The 14,156-nt window shown below is 38.6% G+C and overlaps 1 protein-coding gene across 1 annotated transcript in view; it reads right to left on the bottom strand.

The window, feature by feature from the left end:
* Positions 1-4,526: 4,526 nt before the first annotated feature.
* NELL2 (neural EGFL like 2) overlaps positions 4,527-14,156 on the bottom strand; it is a gene marked incomplete at both ends in the record, with an annotated part of 139,731 nt that continues 130,101 nt past the window's right edge. The window contains 4 exons of the mRNA XM_082279796.1: positions 4,527-4,577; positions 7,286-7,510; positions 9,628-9,804; positions 10,799-10,992. Coding sequence (XP_082135922.1) covers positions 4,527-4,577; positions 7,286-7,510; positions 9,628-9,804; positions 10,799-10,992 — 647 coding nt within the window. The remainder of the gene's footprint in view (positions 4,578-7,285; positions 7,511-9,627; positions 9,805-10,798; positions 10,993-14,156) is intronic.

The raw sequence follows: 14,156 nt of genomic DNA, 5'->3' as shown, positions 1-14,156 counted from the left end.
CAAATTTTAAAATGAAGCATAGTTATTGAGTTTGGCTATCTTGTGGATGAAATATTATGTGATCAATAGATTGTTATGGTCTGTAGTAGCTAAAGTTGGAAGTTATAGAAATAATCTATGAAAAGATTAGTAGGATATAGAGTTGCAAATCTCCTGCTATAGTAAACAATGCCTGCTTGGTATTTTACAGACAATAAGAAAATACTGATTAGTGCAGACCTAGATGAGTAATTGACTTCAGCAGTTGATTTTTTATTTTTATCATTTTGCATTAGCATCTTACTGACAAAAAGAAAAAGAGTGAAATACATTGACAGGCTAGCAGCCATTCACAAGGCTGATAAACAGCCACGGAGAGATAGAAAACAGTTGTTAACAATGCCTTTTTCTTTTTAGGACGTCTCTAAAATGCTTCTCCTTACTCAAAATTCCATTGGTACAGTTTGTCTTTTCTCCCAGGACAGAGGTTTGGGCACTATGTTAAAGTAACAAGTTTTTAATTTTTAATTGAAGATTAAAATAGCAACAGGAGACACAGCCAGGATTGTGACTTAGTGAATATGACTGTGACGTGGGTAGAAGACACAACTGCAGTGAGCTTTTTACCAGTGCACTGAAGAAGAGACACAGGCCACCCACTCAGGAGATGCCAGAGCTGCTCTAGCCTTCTTACTGGCATTACTCTGAAACATTTTCTTTATAGGGTTGGCAAAAGCTAGCTAGTGACTTTTAGCTTAAATTATTAACTGCTCTGGGGACAAGTTAAACCGCATTTGCCTGTGAGTAAGTCACACTATTAAAAAATAACTAGCAGAGCCCTACTTTAAAGCTACTGCTATTTTTATCTGTGAAGCCAAAGGAGTTCCCTCCTGTTGAGAGGGCATGTGAGCTCAGCACTGCCATTTGTTGCACTTCACTTTGGAGAATCTGTGGAGGGGGGGAATCCTACTCCATACACATCCTGCACTGGAAACCAGCTCAAATGTGGCTCATGAGATTGTGCCTCTCTGAGGTGACCCAGGATGAACCTGCTGTAGGCAGTGGAGTTGATGGCAAGATCCTGGAAATGATGGAGGGTGCTTTTACAGCCCTCCCTCCACTTTTACAGTGTAAACACACACTTTCAGGCATCCTATAAAAATGCAATGGCTAGTATTGCCCCCAGTAAACTCATGAGTACCAGAGATTCACAAGTGCACTGTTAGGTCCTTTTTCAATAGTCTTACAATGCTGCTACATTTTGTCAACCTGTTACACCATAGCACTGAATTCAGCACTGTAACTGAAGACATCTCTGCCATTGTATCTGTAGATCTATTAACTTAGGGCAATTACTCTGCAGAGAGGTGACTATTCCTTTATGGAAATTATTGAATTTTTGTACTGCAAACACTGTGTCAATAACAAAATGCCAGTAAGAGAGCACAACGTACCTGCATCATTCAGAAGTGTATTTTTTTTTTATGACTATATTGTCAACCAGATAATTAAGGTTTGGAAATTAGACATCAATTTTTCATCATATTTAAATTTACTCTTCAAGGAAAATTAAAAACACGAGCTAGTAATTACTGGCTGGGCTGAACAGGAGGGAGATGGGGAAGAGGAGGTGAAAAGGAATGTAAATGAGGGTCACTGATATGTCTTCTTGGAGTTTGCTGACCTTTAGAAGAACTCCCAACTGATTGGTAACCTTAAACATTGATAAATTAGACAATATTCACTGAACCCATTCTCATTTTTTATTTAGTAGAGACTTCCAGCTTTGTTCAGTAGTATGACTTCTGCTCTTTACATACACGTAACACTGAGTGTCTCTCCAAGGATCAGATTCAAGTTCTAGCTATTACCTTATGTCTCAATTTTTGGCTTTTTAGCCTGTTAGTGTACTGCATTGTGTTTCACAAACCTACAATAGTAGAAAGCTCCTCCAACACTCAGGTCAGGGTAGGCAACAAAAGAAAATGGATGTTTGTTTTTCATCTACACACCATTTCAGTTTTGATTAAAAGCTGGTATTAAACACCAGTATTACTCTATCTGAGAAAGGATTGAGAAAAAATTTTGGGCATCATTTTCCTTACAGTTCCTGTATTTGTCATAGCTCTGAAACAAAAGTCAGAGGATGCCCAGAACCTGATTAAGGACAGAGACACTTGCCTCACCTGCAACTTTTACATCCACTGCCAAAATAGGGATAGCTTACAATGTCACAATGCTCTGTAGATATCTGCTCTACCAGCTCCACTGGTTTTCTTCAGAGCTTTGTACAGCCTTTGCCACAGCTCAAGGATTCTGCCCTTGAAAAATGTTCATTCTTTACAAAAGAGAACTCTGGTCTTCCTGCATTTTCTATGTCTATCTTTTACCATTCTTGAATGAAATTGAAGTACAGTTCTTAGAGAGCACATAGCTTCTGCTAAACCTCTCAGAAACAGGCATGCAACTGCTCATGAAATCCACTGGAGATATGTCTCAGAGTCTGAGGGGAAAACATGACCTCCTGACAATTACTAGCAGGCAAGGAACCATTGCAGAGAAAGCAACTTGTTTTTTGGGGAGCTAACTCTCTCCTTTAAAAATGGTGACTACAGCTTGACAGGAATAGGACAAAACACAAAAAACCCCCTTGAGTACCCATTATTTATGAACTAGATGAGGAAAAGTTTTCATTTGGTCTGAAAATCTTCATAACTTTAATGGTTCAATGTAAAATATCCATTTGAATCTCCTCTTTTCCAGATTTTTAGTTTCTTGGGCTTGTTGATACTATTAGCATTTGGCGGCCTAGCATCTCTTGTTATCCCCTAATCCAAAACATCCAGTCCTCAGTAAACACTAGGGTTCAAGGGAATGCCTACTGGATACATGTGGTTGCATGAGTTTCCTTTGATCTCCTGCAGTACATGAAACTGAAGTAGCACCTGTTTGCAGGAAATAATTCTGTTTCGTAAAACTCTGTACATGGACTTCCCTTGTAACTTCAATATCACACAGGAGCAATAATAATGGAAGTTTGCCTGTCCAGGTTTCATAACAATCTACTGAACTTGTAAGAGAGATGCTGAAGAGCAGCAAGGCACTTTGGAAAGAATACAAGTACTAAAGCAGTATCTGAAGAATGCTGTCACCTTGGGCATCTTCCTCCTTGCCTGTTTTGCCTCCACTGCTCATGATGCATTCTTTACAAATTCAGCCTTTTCAGCCCACTATTTATAAGCACTGCTTTAGTCTTTACTTCTCTTTGAGAACAACATAGCTTTGGTCATGTAGCCTCCTTCATTTATTGTCCCAATAGTAGTGGCAATAGGGTTTGCATATTGAAGTAATCCCCATGCATTAAGATACTTCACACAAACAGCAAAAACAGCTGCAGAGCTTAAGGAAGACAAACCAACCCTTGGCAGCTGGAGAGAAGAGGAATTTGGAGAAGATCCCCTGTAAATCTGAACAGATCCAAGTCACACACAAATGATCTGTACTGACTCTGCATGACAACATCCCACTGGCACATAGGATCTGATATTTAAGCATGTAAATTTGCTGTTTAATCCACTGTAATGACAAATTACTTATGTGTATCTTAACAAAGACATGATAGGCATAAGGCTGTACTGGGCATAAGCTTCCACATGTAGAGGAGCTAGAGAGGCAATACTTCACCTGTATTGTCCAGATGCCCAGGAATGCTTGCAGAGAAGTAACAGCACACATAAAAATGACATCCTTGAAGAGGAAAGATGGCACAAAGAGAAACTTAAGGTAAGAGAAATATTTATTTAAATTTGCACAATTACGAGCTTATACCGAACAAAGTCAATCAAGAAATAATAGTAAGTGCAGTAAAACAAGGAAATATTGATGACTTTTCCCATCAGGAAACATTAAGAAGCCATGCCTGTGCATCACGGGTTTTCTTTTTTGTTTGTTTTTTTTTTTTTGGTTTTTTCTTGTTTTGTTTTTTGTTTTTTACAATAACTTTATCTTTTTTTTTTTTCAGCGCACATACTGTACATATCACATCTTAGCTGCTAGGTTCATTATTCCTGAAGGCTTCATCCTTTTACTCAAACATCTGCTAAGTTCTGCAGTAAGCAATCAAACACATTTGTGCAGTTCCAAATATGATTAGGTAAATCTGCTGCATCTGGTCAAGCGTTGGACTCTCAAAGCTTCGGAAGACCCTGTAAGAACTCCTAGTTGATTTTAGATCTTGACATCATTATGTACAGCATTACAATGTGTCACTTTACACTAACCTAAACATTCTGCACAAGGATGCCAGACAGACAAACAGCCAAGATTTGGACCTAACCTCATACAAAGGTTTACACATCTGAGCTTGTCTTGAGTCCCATAAATTTCACTCTGATTCAGGTAACCGAGTTCATCACATATCTGCACTTCAGATAGACAAAACCAACCTAATTTTAGTTTTAATTTTGAACAATTTTTGGTCTAAAGGTCTATTTCTGTGTAGGAAAATTCTTTATCCAGAAACTGCTTGTGAGAGATAGCTGTTGGTGTCACAGTTCCTGAAGGCACTGTGGATCCACTGAGCAACAGACATGGCCATTCTAAAGGATGAAAAAACAGAAAGAGGAATTGAAACAATTTGCATTTTGTACAAAACAAGTAAATTTAACAAGTTCAGCTGTTTGCAAATACCCATCAGATTTGAACATACAGACTTGTAAAACACAAAACATGTACAGACTTGGATCAGATTCATGACATTGTGCTCATGTCCTTATGTTGCCCAAAGGAACAGGCTATTATGATTCCTCTAATTGCTTGGCTTGTTGAGGTCTGTGTCCCAGAGCTACAACAGTCAAACTGAAAGAAACTGGGATCAGTGGAGGGAATGCTCCCAACATAAAGGTATCGGGCATCTGCTCAAATACATAAAGCTGTTGAACAAGACAGGGCACTAGGGAGTTTCATTCAGATCAGGCAGAAGGGACTCTGGGTTTTATTTAGCCCTGAAAGCTTCAACTTCATGCATCCTGGCTGTTAACACCAGCAAACATTAATCCATGAACTTTTTCCAAATACTCCAGACATTCTTATGAGGATACTAAGGGCAATTAAGGGAACAGATTGCCTATGGACATCATTAAAACACTGGAGAAATAATTTCTGCATCTCTACTACTTATTTTCTTAAGTCTGATTCTTACAATGCAAATAAAAACTGAGTATTATTTATAAATTAGTCCAAATACATTAAACTGACTAAACTGACAGGACTTATTAAAGACCAAGGTCTGAATAATTCAAGCATTTTCTTTCACTCCTTCTGTTACAGGAGGTTACAATCCTACTCTCCCCCTTCTTTACTTGTGATTAGAAATGTTTTTGTGGCTCAGTCTGCTTTAGCTGATACCTAGGTTTCTAAATTCTTTAAGGATTTGTGTAAACCTATTTTGCTATTGCTTGTTTAGAGAGGCTTAGACTAGAGTTTTGACCTTCCATGAGATGCTTTACAAGAGAAGAGAGGGGTGACACAGGATGAATGAGAAGGAGCACTGTACAAACTGGGCACACCACTACCCTGATCCAGAGGGAGCGGGCTGCTTGCATGCAGAACTGCAATATTAAAATGCTGGCAATATGAGCAGATAGTGTATTTCAAAATGAACACTGCTCTGTAAAGAGAATTGAGTGAGATTTGGCTTGCTTAGGGATGAAGCGGTACCTCTACTTTGCTAGGCAGAGTCACACCTGAGTCATTAAAATTATGGAGTTTGGCACAGTATGTGTTTTAATCCTCACTATGTTCACAAGGCAGCAATGGAATTGGTTAGTCTGTGTATGTGTTTGCACTGAATACCGATTAGTCAACCCTTAAGGTTCAGTCTTTGCTTAACACAAAAGGCCAGATGGAAGCAGCACTTAGGTGGCCACGATCAGAACTGATACATGCCTTCTGCATTGCCACTGATTAGCAGTACAGCAAGAGCATATTTCCCACCACTGAGTCTCAAAGGTGCTTTAGGGAAGAACCACACAAAAAGATTGTTTTTACAGATGGGGAACCAGATGCATAAGAACCGTAGCAAAAAGTCACTTCTAGAATTGGAGCTGGTATATACCACCAGCTACAGACCCCAGAAGTACAGGTTTCTGCCTGTAAGCCTGCTTCAACATCCTCTGGGCAGCAGATGGCTTTCTAACCATTAGCTAGTCTGTCAGACTACAGCATTTTCTTCTAACCACTGACCCATTCTGACATCAAGACAAATGCTGACACTTACTTGGTGCATACCACTGCCCTTGAGAAAGGACTCTGCCTCGACAGCAGCACCTGTTGCCCACAGTATTGCATCAGGCAAAGTGGAGGAAGGAAGTGATGCTTGACAGCTTCTGCTGCCTGATCACACAGAGTTCTCACAGAAGGAGGTGCTGAAGATAGACTATTTTTTATGAGCACCTTTCCAAAGTAGTTAATTGTACCATGTATTGGAGTCTGGGAAGCATCTTGCTTGGGAAAAATATAGAATGAAGTCCAAAATCAACTGTGAATTTCAGTAATAATTAAAGAACTCTGCATGAATCCTGCTATCTCTCTCTCCTTGGCTACTGTGTTAACACATATTGTCACTCTTCAGTACCGGATGGCAGAAAACACAATTCACTTTATGGTCTTATTTTGAATAGAAACACGTTAAGCCCTTTTTTCTTTTCATTCTCAAAAAGAGATGCCAGAGTTCACATATGCCCAGAGCTATTAATTTTTCTCCTCAGACAATAATTTCTTTGACTACAAAACCAGTAAATGTTCTAAACACGTTGATTAATTTTAAAGTACAAAAGCTATGTAACCATATAACTAGTCCTTTTATTCTGAAAACAAATACTATTCTCAAAAAGCAATTCAAGCAGTTCCACTAACACTATAGGATCACACTGAACAAATTTCTTGTGTGAAGTCTAGGCTTACATAGCCATATTTGCATGTTTCCAAGATAGCATGGAGCTTGAAGTTCCATGTTTAAACATGAATTCAGCTATCCTGGTGGAAAAGCAAAGTCCAGTACCGTGCCCACAGCACTCTGCAGCGTGGGCTGTTGTCCTGTTTCTGACCTGCTCGCACATCACACCATGCTTCTACCACATGCAAGAGTACAGTTAACTAAGCTGAACACTTTTACTGTCATCTCTGCTGCTTTAAAACAAGTGTAGACACCAACTGTTCACTGACTGGACTTAGTACATTAATATTTATGTGCCACAGAACAAGCTGGGAAGAAGCATCTCAGCTTCATCTTTATAACCTCTATTACCTTGCACTGGCAGAGGGTGCACTCTGTGCCATGCTTAATCCAAGAAGATCCAGTGAAGCGAATGACATCGGTTTCATCCAGACATGTTTTAGTGATGTCATTGCGAATGGTGTCTGCTTGGCAGGGGTCAGTGACACAGCGTGGGCAGCACTCATTCTCGGGGAGGACACTGAATTCACAGTCCACCTCTGGGCATGGCAAGGGCCAGCAATCAACTTCTCCTTGCTGTTTTCAGAAAGAGCAAGATATTATTATTAGCTCTTATTTTGTTTCTCACCCATTCCTCTGAATCACCACCATGTTTCCTAGCTGGCTATTTTTTCCCAACTGGTCCTGTTCAGAATTCAGCACAGAAAACACTGATATTCACTGACTGTGGGACACACAGCAGATCAGATGTTTTTTTCTGCATGCCATTCAGGAAGTATATTAGATTTAACTTATATCAGTACACTCTCCATCAAGCTGCAGCTGAAAATTCTCCATAAAAGTTATGTAACACAGGATATAGGCCTGTCCTTGTGACACCCTACTTCTGCAAGTGACAGAAGTTGTAACATGACTCCACAAAAGTGTGCCAAAATCTTCAGTTTCACCCAGCTCTTACTCGCAATTTGAACTGTTGGCTTGCCATAGAAAGCCCTCAAATTTATCTTTGCCATGGTTACAAATGTATTGGCTGGATTAAGGATGTTGAGCTAACAGCAGCCCAACGTTAACAGGGAACACCAGTACATTTGCAGTGAGAGGACCTCCAACCACTCATCATCCACTTAGGATATTATGCAGAATACCTGAAGTTCCAAACTTTACCACACCTTCTGCATGGTGGGTGTAGTACAGTCAGGGTAAGAAAAGGTCCGAGCAGAGATTTGTGTTAGGCCAGCATATCCTTAGGGGAAGTTACTGTATGCCTGAACACAAATCTAAAGATGTTTAATGAATCGTATCAGTTACTAGAAGCTGGAATCACCTTCCCTTCACTCTGGGATCTACTGGCCAAAGAAAAGACTTCACAGAAGTTATTAATGCCCTTTTTTTTTTTTTTGGAGCAGCTCCATCTCTGATCCCCAATTTATTCAGCTAATTTGAGCACAGATTGAATAGTTTGGACTTAAGGGAGGGCAAAAAGCACAGCATTTGGTCCTAGGAAATCAGTTTATTCATGAAAAATGTACCTAAGACTTTGAGAATGAGGAGTTCACTATCTCCAGAGCAGAAGCTGAAAAAAAAATCACAGAGACTTGTCATAGCTCCAAATTTCCTTCACTTGTTGCAGAAAGTATTGTGAAGTTAGTCTTTTAAAAAACTCTCATCTGGGTCAATTTTCTTATTTTTGAATTGCAGGATGGTAAGAATTAAAGTAATCTTTTAACCCAGACACTGATCTTGATACTTCAATCTATTTTTTGCATTGATGGACAGTACAAGGAGTAGACAATACTTTGTCACCCAAAAAAATCCATGACCACTGAAAGAAAGCAGGCTTTTGCTACAGAAGTAGGATCTTGAAAAAAAAAGAAACATCTATTGATGTGATCTCATGATCTTTTGAAATCTGAAGTTGTAGGTTGGGGTTTTTTCATTTTTAAGACATTTAATAAAGCACATGGTAATCTATTCCATTGGATTTTAGCACTGAAAGCACAGTCTACAGAAATGAGTTTCTGGCTGTTACTCATAATACACTGACAAGCCAAAGCTGCTACATGGACTAGCCTTTATATTTTGAGATAATCTGTGATAAAAGCTAGTTGTTTTATCTTGAGATTTTCTCTGTCACAGAAACTTCCTGAGCAGCATTATGCAGAATAGTTTTTGCTTAGACTCTGAAATACATGCCTAGGAAAAAGATGACAAGCGTTAACAGATGTGGGTTTTTTTCAAATCTCATTTCACTGTTGTGAAAAATGCACAAAGTCTTATTATTTTTCTGTTACTCAAAATGTCTGAATGAATAAATAAGTTTTAGTTTACCAGCATCCTTGAAATTATCAGCTGTGATAATAAATACATATTTAGAATTTCCCTATAGAGCTTCATCAGTCTCTGAATAAGTGAACACGAGTGTTGCTGTGTAGGTGCCATATCCAAATGACCTCCACTCTGCTGAAACCACCTTCATGATTAAATAATTTATATGATGTCTATTGCATCAAAACACATTTTTGACAGGAACTTGACAATACTGACAAAAATCCACGAAAACCCAAGTTTGATTATACAGGTTCTTCAGGGGAAATTAGGTGGATGCTAATGCATGAAAGTGAAACTATTCAGAGATCAGAATATCTCATACCGATTTTCCCTCCTGTCTCTGCTGCTGTAATCAGGAACCTTACCAGACAGCGGCACTGCTGACAGTTCTGTATCCAGGAATCACCACTGTTATAGGAAAGCTCCCCACTCTGATGTAAACATTGACTGCTGAGCCTCGGGTCACACTCAGGACAGCAAAAGAGGTCAACGGTGGGATTTTGGCAGTCACAGACCATTCGCCGGCACATCACATATCCATTCTGTTTTTAGAAGAGAGACATACAGCAGTGGCAGAAATCTGCACAACTACAGACATATTCCAGCCAAAATTTTATTTTTTACCATGATTCTAAGCCATTAGCAGCTCACAAGTTTTCCACTACACAGTATCTTTGTCAAAATACAATTCAAACCAAGCCAGAAACCCCAATACACACTCAGTAACTACCATAAAGTTCCCCTACTTCTACATCCTTCATTCAACCAATTTCCAGGCAGCTCTCCCCTGAGGTGGTGAAACCCAAAGGTGTTCTTCCCAAGGGTTAGATTTTAATGGATTGCACTAAGTTCATAATTCTCATATAGATGCTTGATGAATCTTGCTTTAAACTTCATTGAATATCCCAGTTTCATAGACTGGAGAGTGTCAAGGAAGACCAACCCCTCTGTTCTCTAATTATTCACATAGGAAAATGATAGGTGATCTGAAACTAAACCATGTACGCTACAGTCGAGCTGCTGAAATGGTCAGGATACCGTCAGCAGTGTTTTGGGCCTTCATTCCCCATCAGCATTTAGCTTGGGACCAAACTTCCCACAGCAAGCATTTGAGAAAGTTAAACTGAATTATTCTGCAGACAGAGAAACTACTTCTAATTATAGCCATCTGCTAGAGATACTGGTCTCAGTCTCCAACCCCAATAGATGTCTAGACAGTTTATTTGCATGAAAATGCTGTTACTCCCACCCAGAGACCACAGGTGGCATCTCTGCTAACAAAACAGTACTATCATCCTTCTCCCAGTACCATATAATAAACTTCCAACGAATGTTCTGCTCATGCAGGTTGGAGAGAGAAGCTATCTCCAATGTAATGTAATGTAATATCTCCCATGTAATATATGATTTTATTTCTGTAGTTCCACACATGCACCTGAGAAGGCAGCTAAACCAGGAATTTCACTTGAATCCTGACTCTCTGCCCTTCATCCCTACCACCACCTTGCAGAAGCAGCTACTTCCATTTGTACTGACCTGGCAAGAGCAGACAGAGCATCGGTCATTGTCCAGCACCCAAATCTGACCATTGTGCTTGATTTTGCCTTCATGGATACAGTCTCCTGTGCAGTTCTTGCCATGGGGACATCGACAGTCATACCCACCATCCAAGTTAAAGCAAACAGTGTCATTGGCACAGCTATGCCTTCCAGTTCCACATTCATCAATGTCTGCAAAAACATGCCATGTAATGCTTTTAGACCACATTCAATTAACAAAAATCTTCTTGTGGCAGTCAATATAAATGATTCCTGGCCATTAAGGCCTTCAGCTGAAAATTAATTTGTACTTCACCAGCATGGGCAGAAATATCTCAAAAATTCACAAAAAATATTTTACAAGTCACATCAGCTTTTTTAGGTCATGTTTTAACCTGATATTTTGAGTTTTTCTATACATATTTCTAAGTGAATGCTTTTGAGTACGGTAGATAGAATGAAGAAACCACAAGAAACATGAGAGCAAGAATAATTCTCAGCTCCCCTAAAGAGCCTTAGTTTGTGGCAACCATTCATGAGACATGTTCTGTGAAACAAGAGCAACTTCAGAATCTTGTTCTTAAAATATTTTGCTGACTCTGTCTAGCACATTGAGTTCACTTGATGAGAATTTAATGAAAAAGGTGATGTCTGACCTGTAAGCTCATTTAAGCAAGCACACCATGCTTTAAATTTCATCCTTTATTAGAATGTGAAAACTAGAATATTTTAAATATTGAAGTTGCAGTGTCAGCTATAGCCCTTGTGTCTAGAATAGAAAATAAAGAAAAAAAATTCACATCTCCATTGAATAAAAAAATTACTTCAAAACAGTTATATCTCAAAGAATTAAAAAGTATTTTCAAGGCCTACCTCATCAAGGTACATACAATTATTTTGCAAAGGCAAGCTAGCAGCACACACTACCTTCTACCCAAATAGTCTTTATTTAGCTTTTTCAGCTGTTCAGATGGAGAAAAATTATCGTGGAAAGAAGCTTCAAAGGGGAATGAAGTAAATGGATATATGCAATAAAAAGCAGAAAACAGAGTAAAAACTAGAACTATGGTGATTGTAAATATTGATATATTGAGTTCAACTCTAAATACAATTTATCAACAGTATGGCCCAAGTTCTTGATTAAAGTTCATTAAAAAGTAATGTTGTTATAATTAAATGTCCACCAGAGGAGTGAGATAAAATAAGCAATATGGTCATGAATATATCTTTCACCACCAGCACAAAAACCTAATAAGTAAAACACTCAGCTTTGGGTTCAACAATGGAAATGAAACCTCCAATCCACCTCAAGCACATTCAGTTTAAAGCAAAATAATTCAACTATCATTTCAATTTCAAGTGTGGCTACGGTCAAAAACCCAAAAAAGTAAACAAGTTGCTAACATGAATATGAATTGGGATGAAAAAGAGCAGGGAAATGATTAGAATTCCATTGTACAAATCAGCAGCACTGTGTGTTTCCTTCAAATACTGTGTGCAATAACACTGGCATCATCTTAATAAGAATTGCAAAATTACTAAGGCTTATGGGAAGATTGAGGGAAATATCATTTGAGAAGAAATGAAAAAAATGGATTCCTCATCCTAAAATAACATCAGCAAGAAGGGATATAACCAAAAAAATAATGAATACTCCAAATAAGACATGTTGAGAGCTTTTTTCTCCATATTGCCTAACACACAAGACAGGGGACAGTCAGTGGAACTGAAAGACAACAAATTCAAGCCTGATAAAAGGAAATAACTTTCTATACAATGCATAAACAAACTATGACACTCACTGCTGCAGAATCCTAAGAGGCAAAAAACAATCACATAGCCAAAAGCGTATAAAGTTAGCAAGAATATTCAATTTGCAATGCTAACAGATTTTGGGAGAGAGATTACATTTCATGCATTAGGGCCCATGGTAGGCTTATTTACATATCAGATAATCCAGAACAGGAGAATCATCTCAGATCTCTACATCTTCTACCTCACTGCCTTCTGAAGCATCTGGAGGCAGTCACTGTTGTAACAGGGCAGAGGATAACTGGGACCATGAACCAAATTCAGTGTGGCTGTTGGCATGGACCTGAACAGCTGAAACATCACAGGCACATCAGACAGGGAAACCCACCCCAACAGTCAGGATGCGTAACCAGTGGAACAGATGGCTCTGCAGAGGCTGTCCAGACTCTAAACTTGAAGGTTTATAGAGGAGTAGCTAACAGGAGTGGTTTGAGTGACCCAGTTTGGGCAGAGCAGAGGGATGGAAGAGCTGCTCTCTCCTTCCTACATTTTCTCTTAAATCAAACCTGAAAGTAATAGAATCTGGCAATTTAAAATTAAGGTATAGCTGGTTTTAAGTTATGCAATAACAAGAACAGACACAAATTGTGTTTAAATGTAATGATTTGGGTTAACAGCAGGATTCTCTTTATTAACGAAGTAATTTTTAATAAATTACTTTCTGAAACTTGTATTCATTTGTTTAGAACATTCTTTTGTACAAAACTTTTACACAGCTCTTATAAATTAATAATGTCACTTCTCAGCAACCTGGATACTTAAGAGAAGGCAGACATAATTAATGAGATAACTGGACAAAGTTCAGCTGTCATGTAAATAAGAAAGGTTTCCTTTAAACAACAAATGTTGATCCTGTAAACATTGACTCTGCATTCGGCACATATATACAAGCCTATTTCACAATTTTCCCATGAGAAAGAGGCTTCTGAGGTTTATTTTTCAGCACAGTCCCAGTAACTGAAAATAATGGAGGTTTCATCATTGACTCTGGTATTGAGCCGAGCTTATCTGGCATTAAAAACTTCTGGAAATTCCCAACCTTGTTTTTTTCAGTTGTTTGATTCATGAAAATATATGTTCTGGATAGGGCAATTTAAATATTCCTAGTCACAGCAGGAACTATTTACATTTTGATTCTAACCTAATCAGAAACAGCAGTGTGTTTATGATGCAGCAAGAGAAACACCAGCTTTTCATGCATGGAACTCTCATCTGCATTATTCATCCACATCAAACTTCAGGCATTATCAGCAAAGAACTTGCACACCAATCATCCCTACCAAGCAAAACTTCGTCTGTTTTTTTTTTACTTTAGACTTTTAATCAATAGTGCATTATGTTACAGAAATTGTGTTTACAGCCATAACCAGCTATGGACAACGGATACTGGGCCCTGCATCTTTTGTGTTTGAAAGGGAAGATGGTAGGATTACAGGTTGCATACTCCAGTACATACAGCCACAAAGCCATTTTATTACTGCTCCCATATAGTTAACAAAATACACAAATAAACAACCCCCACCCCCTCCCAAATAAAACAAAAC

Source organism: Coloeus monedula (assembly GCF_965178545.1).
Source record: "Coloeus monedula genome assembly, chromosome: 4".
Classification (NCBI taxonomy): domain Eukaryota; kingdom Metazoa; phylum Chordata; class Aves; order Passeriformes; family Corvidae; genus Coloeus; species Coloeus monedula.
This window is presented reverse-complemented; position numbering and strand designations above follow the sequence as displayed.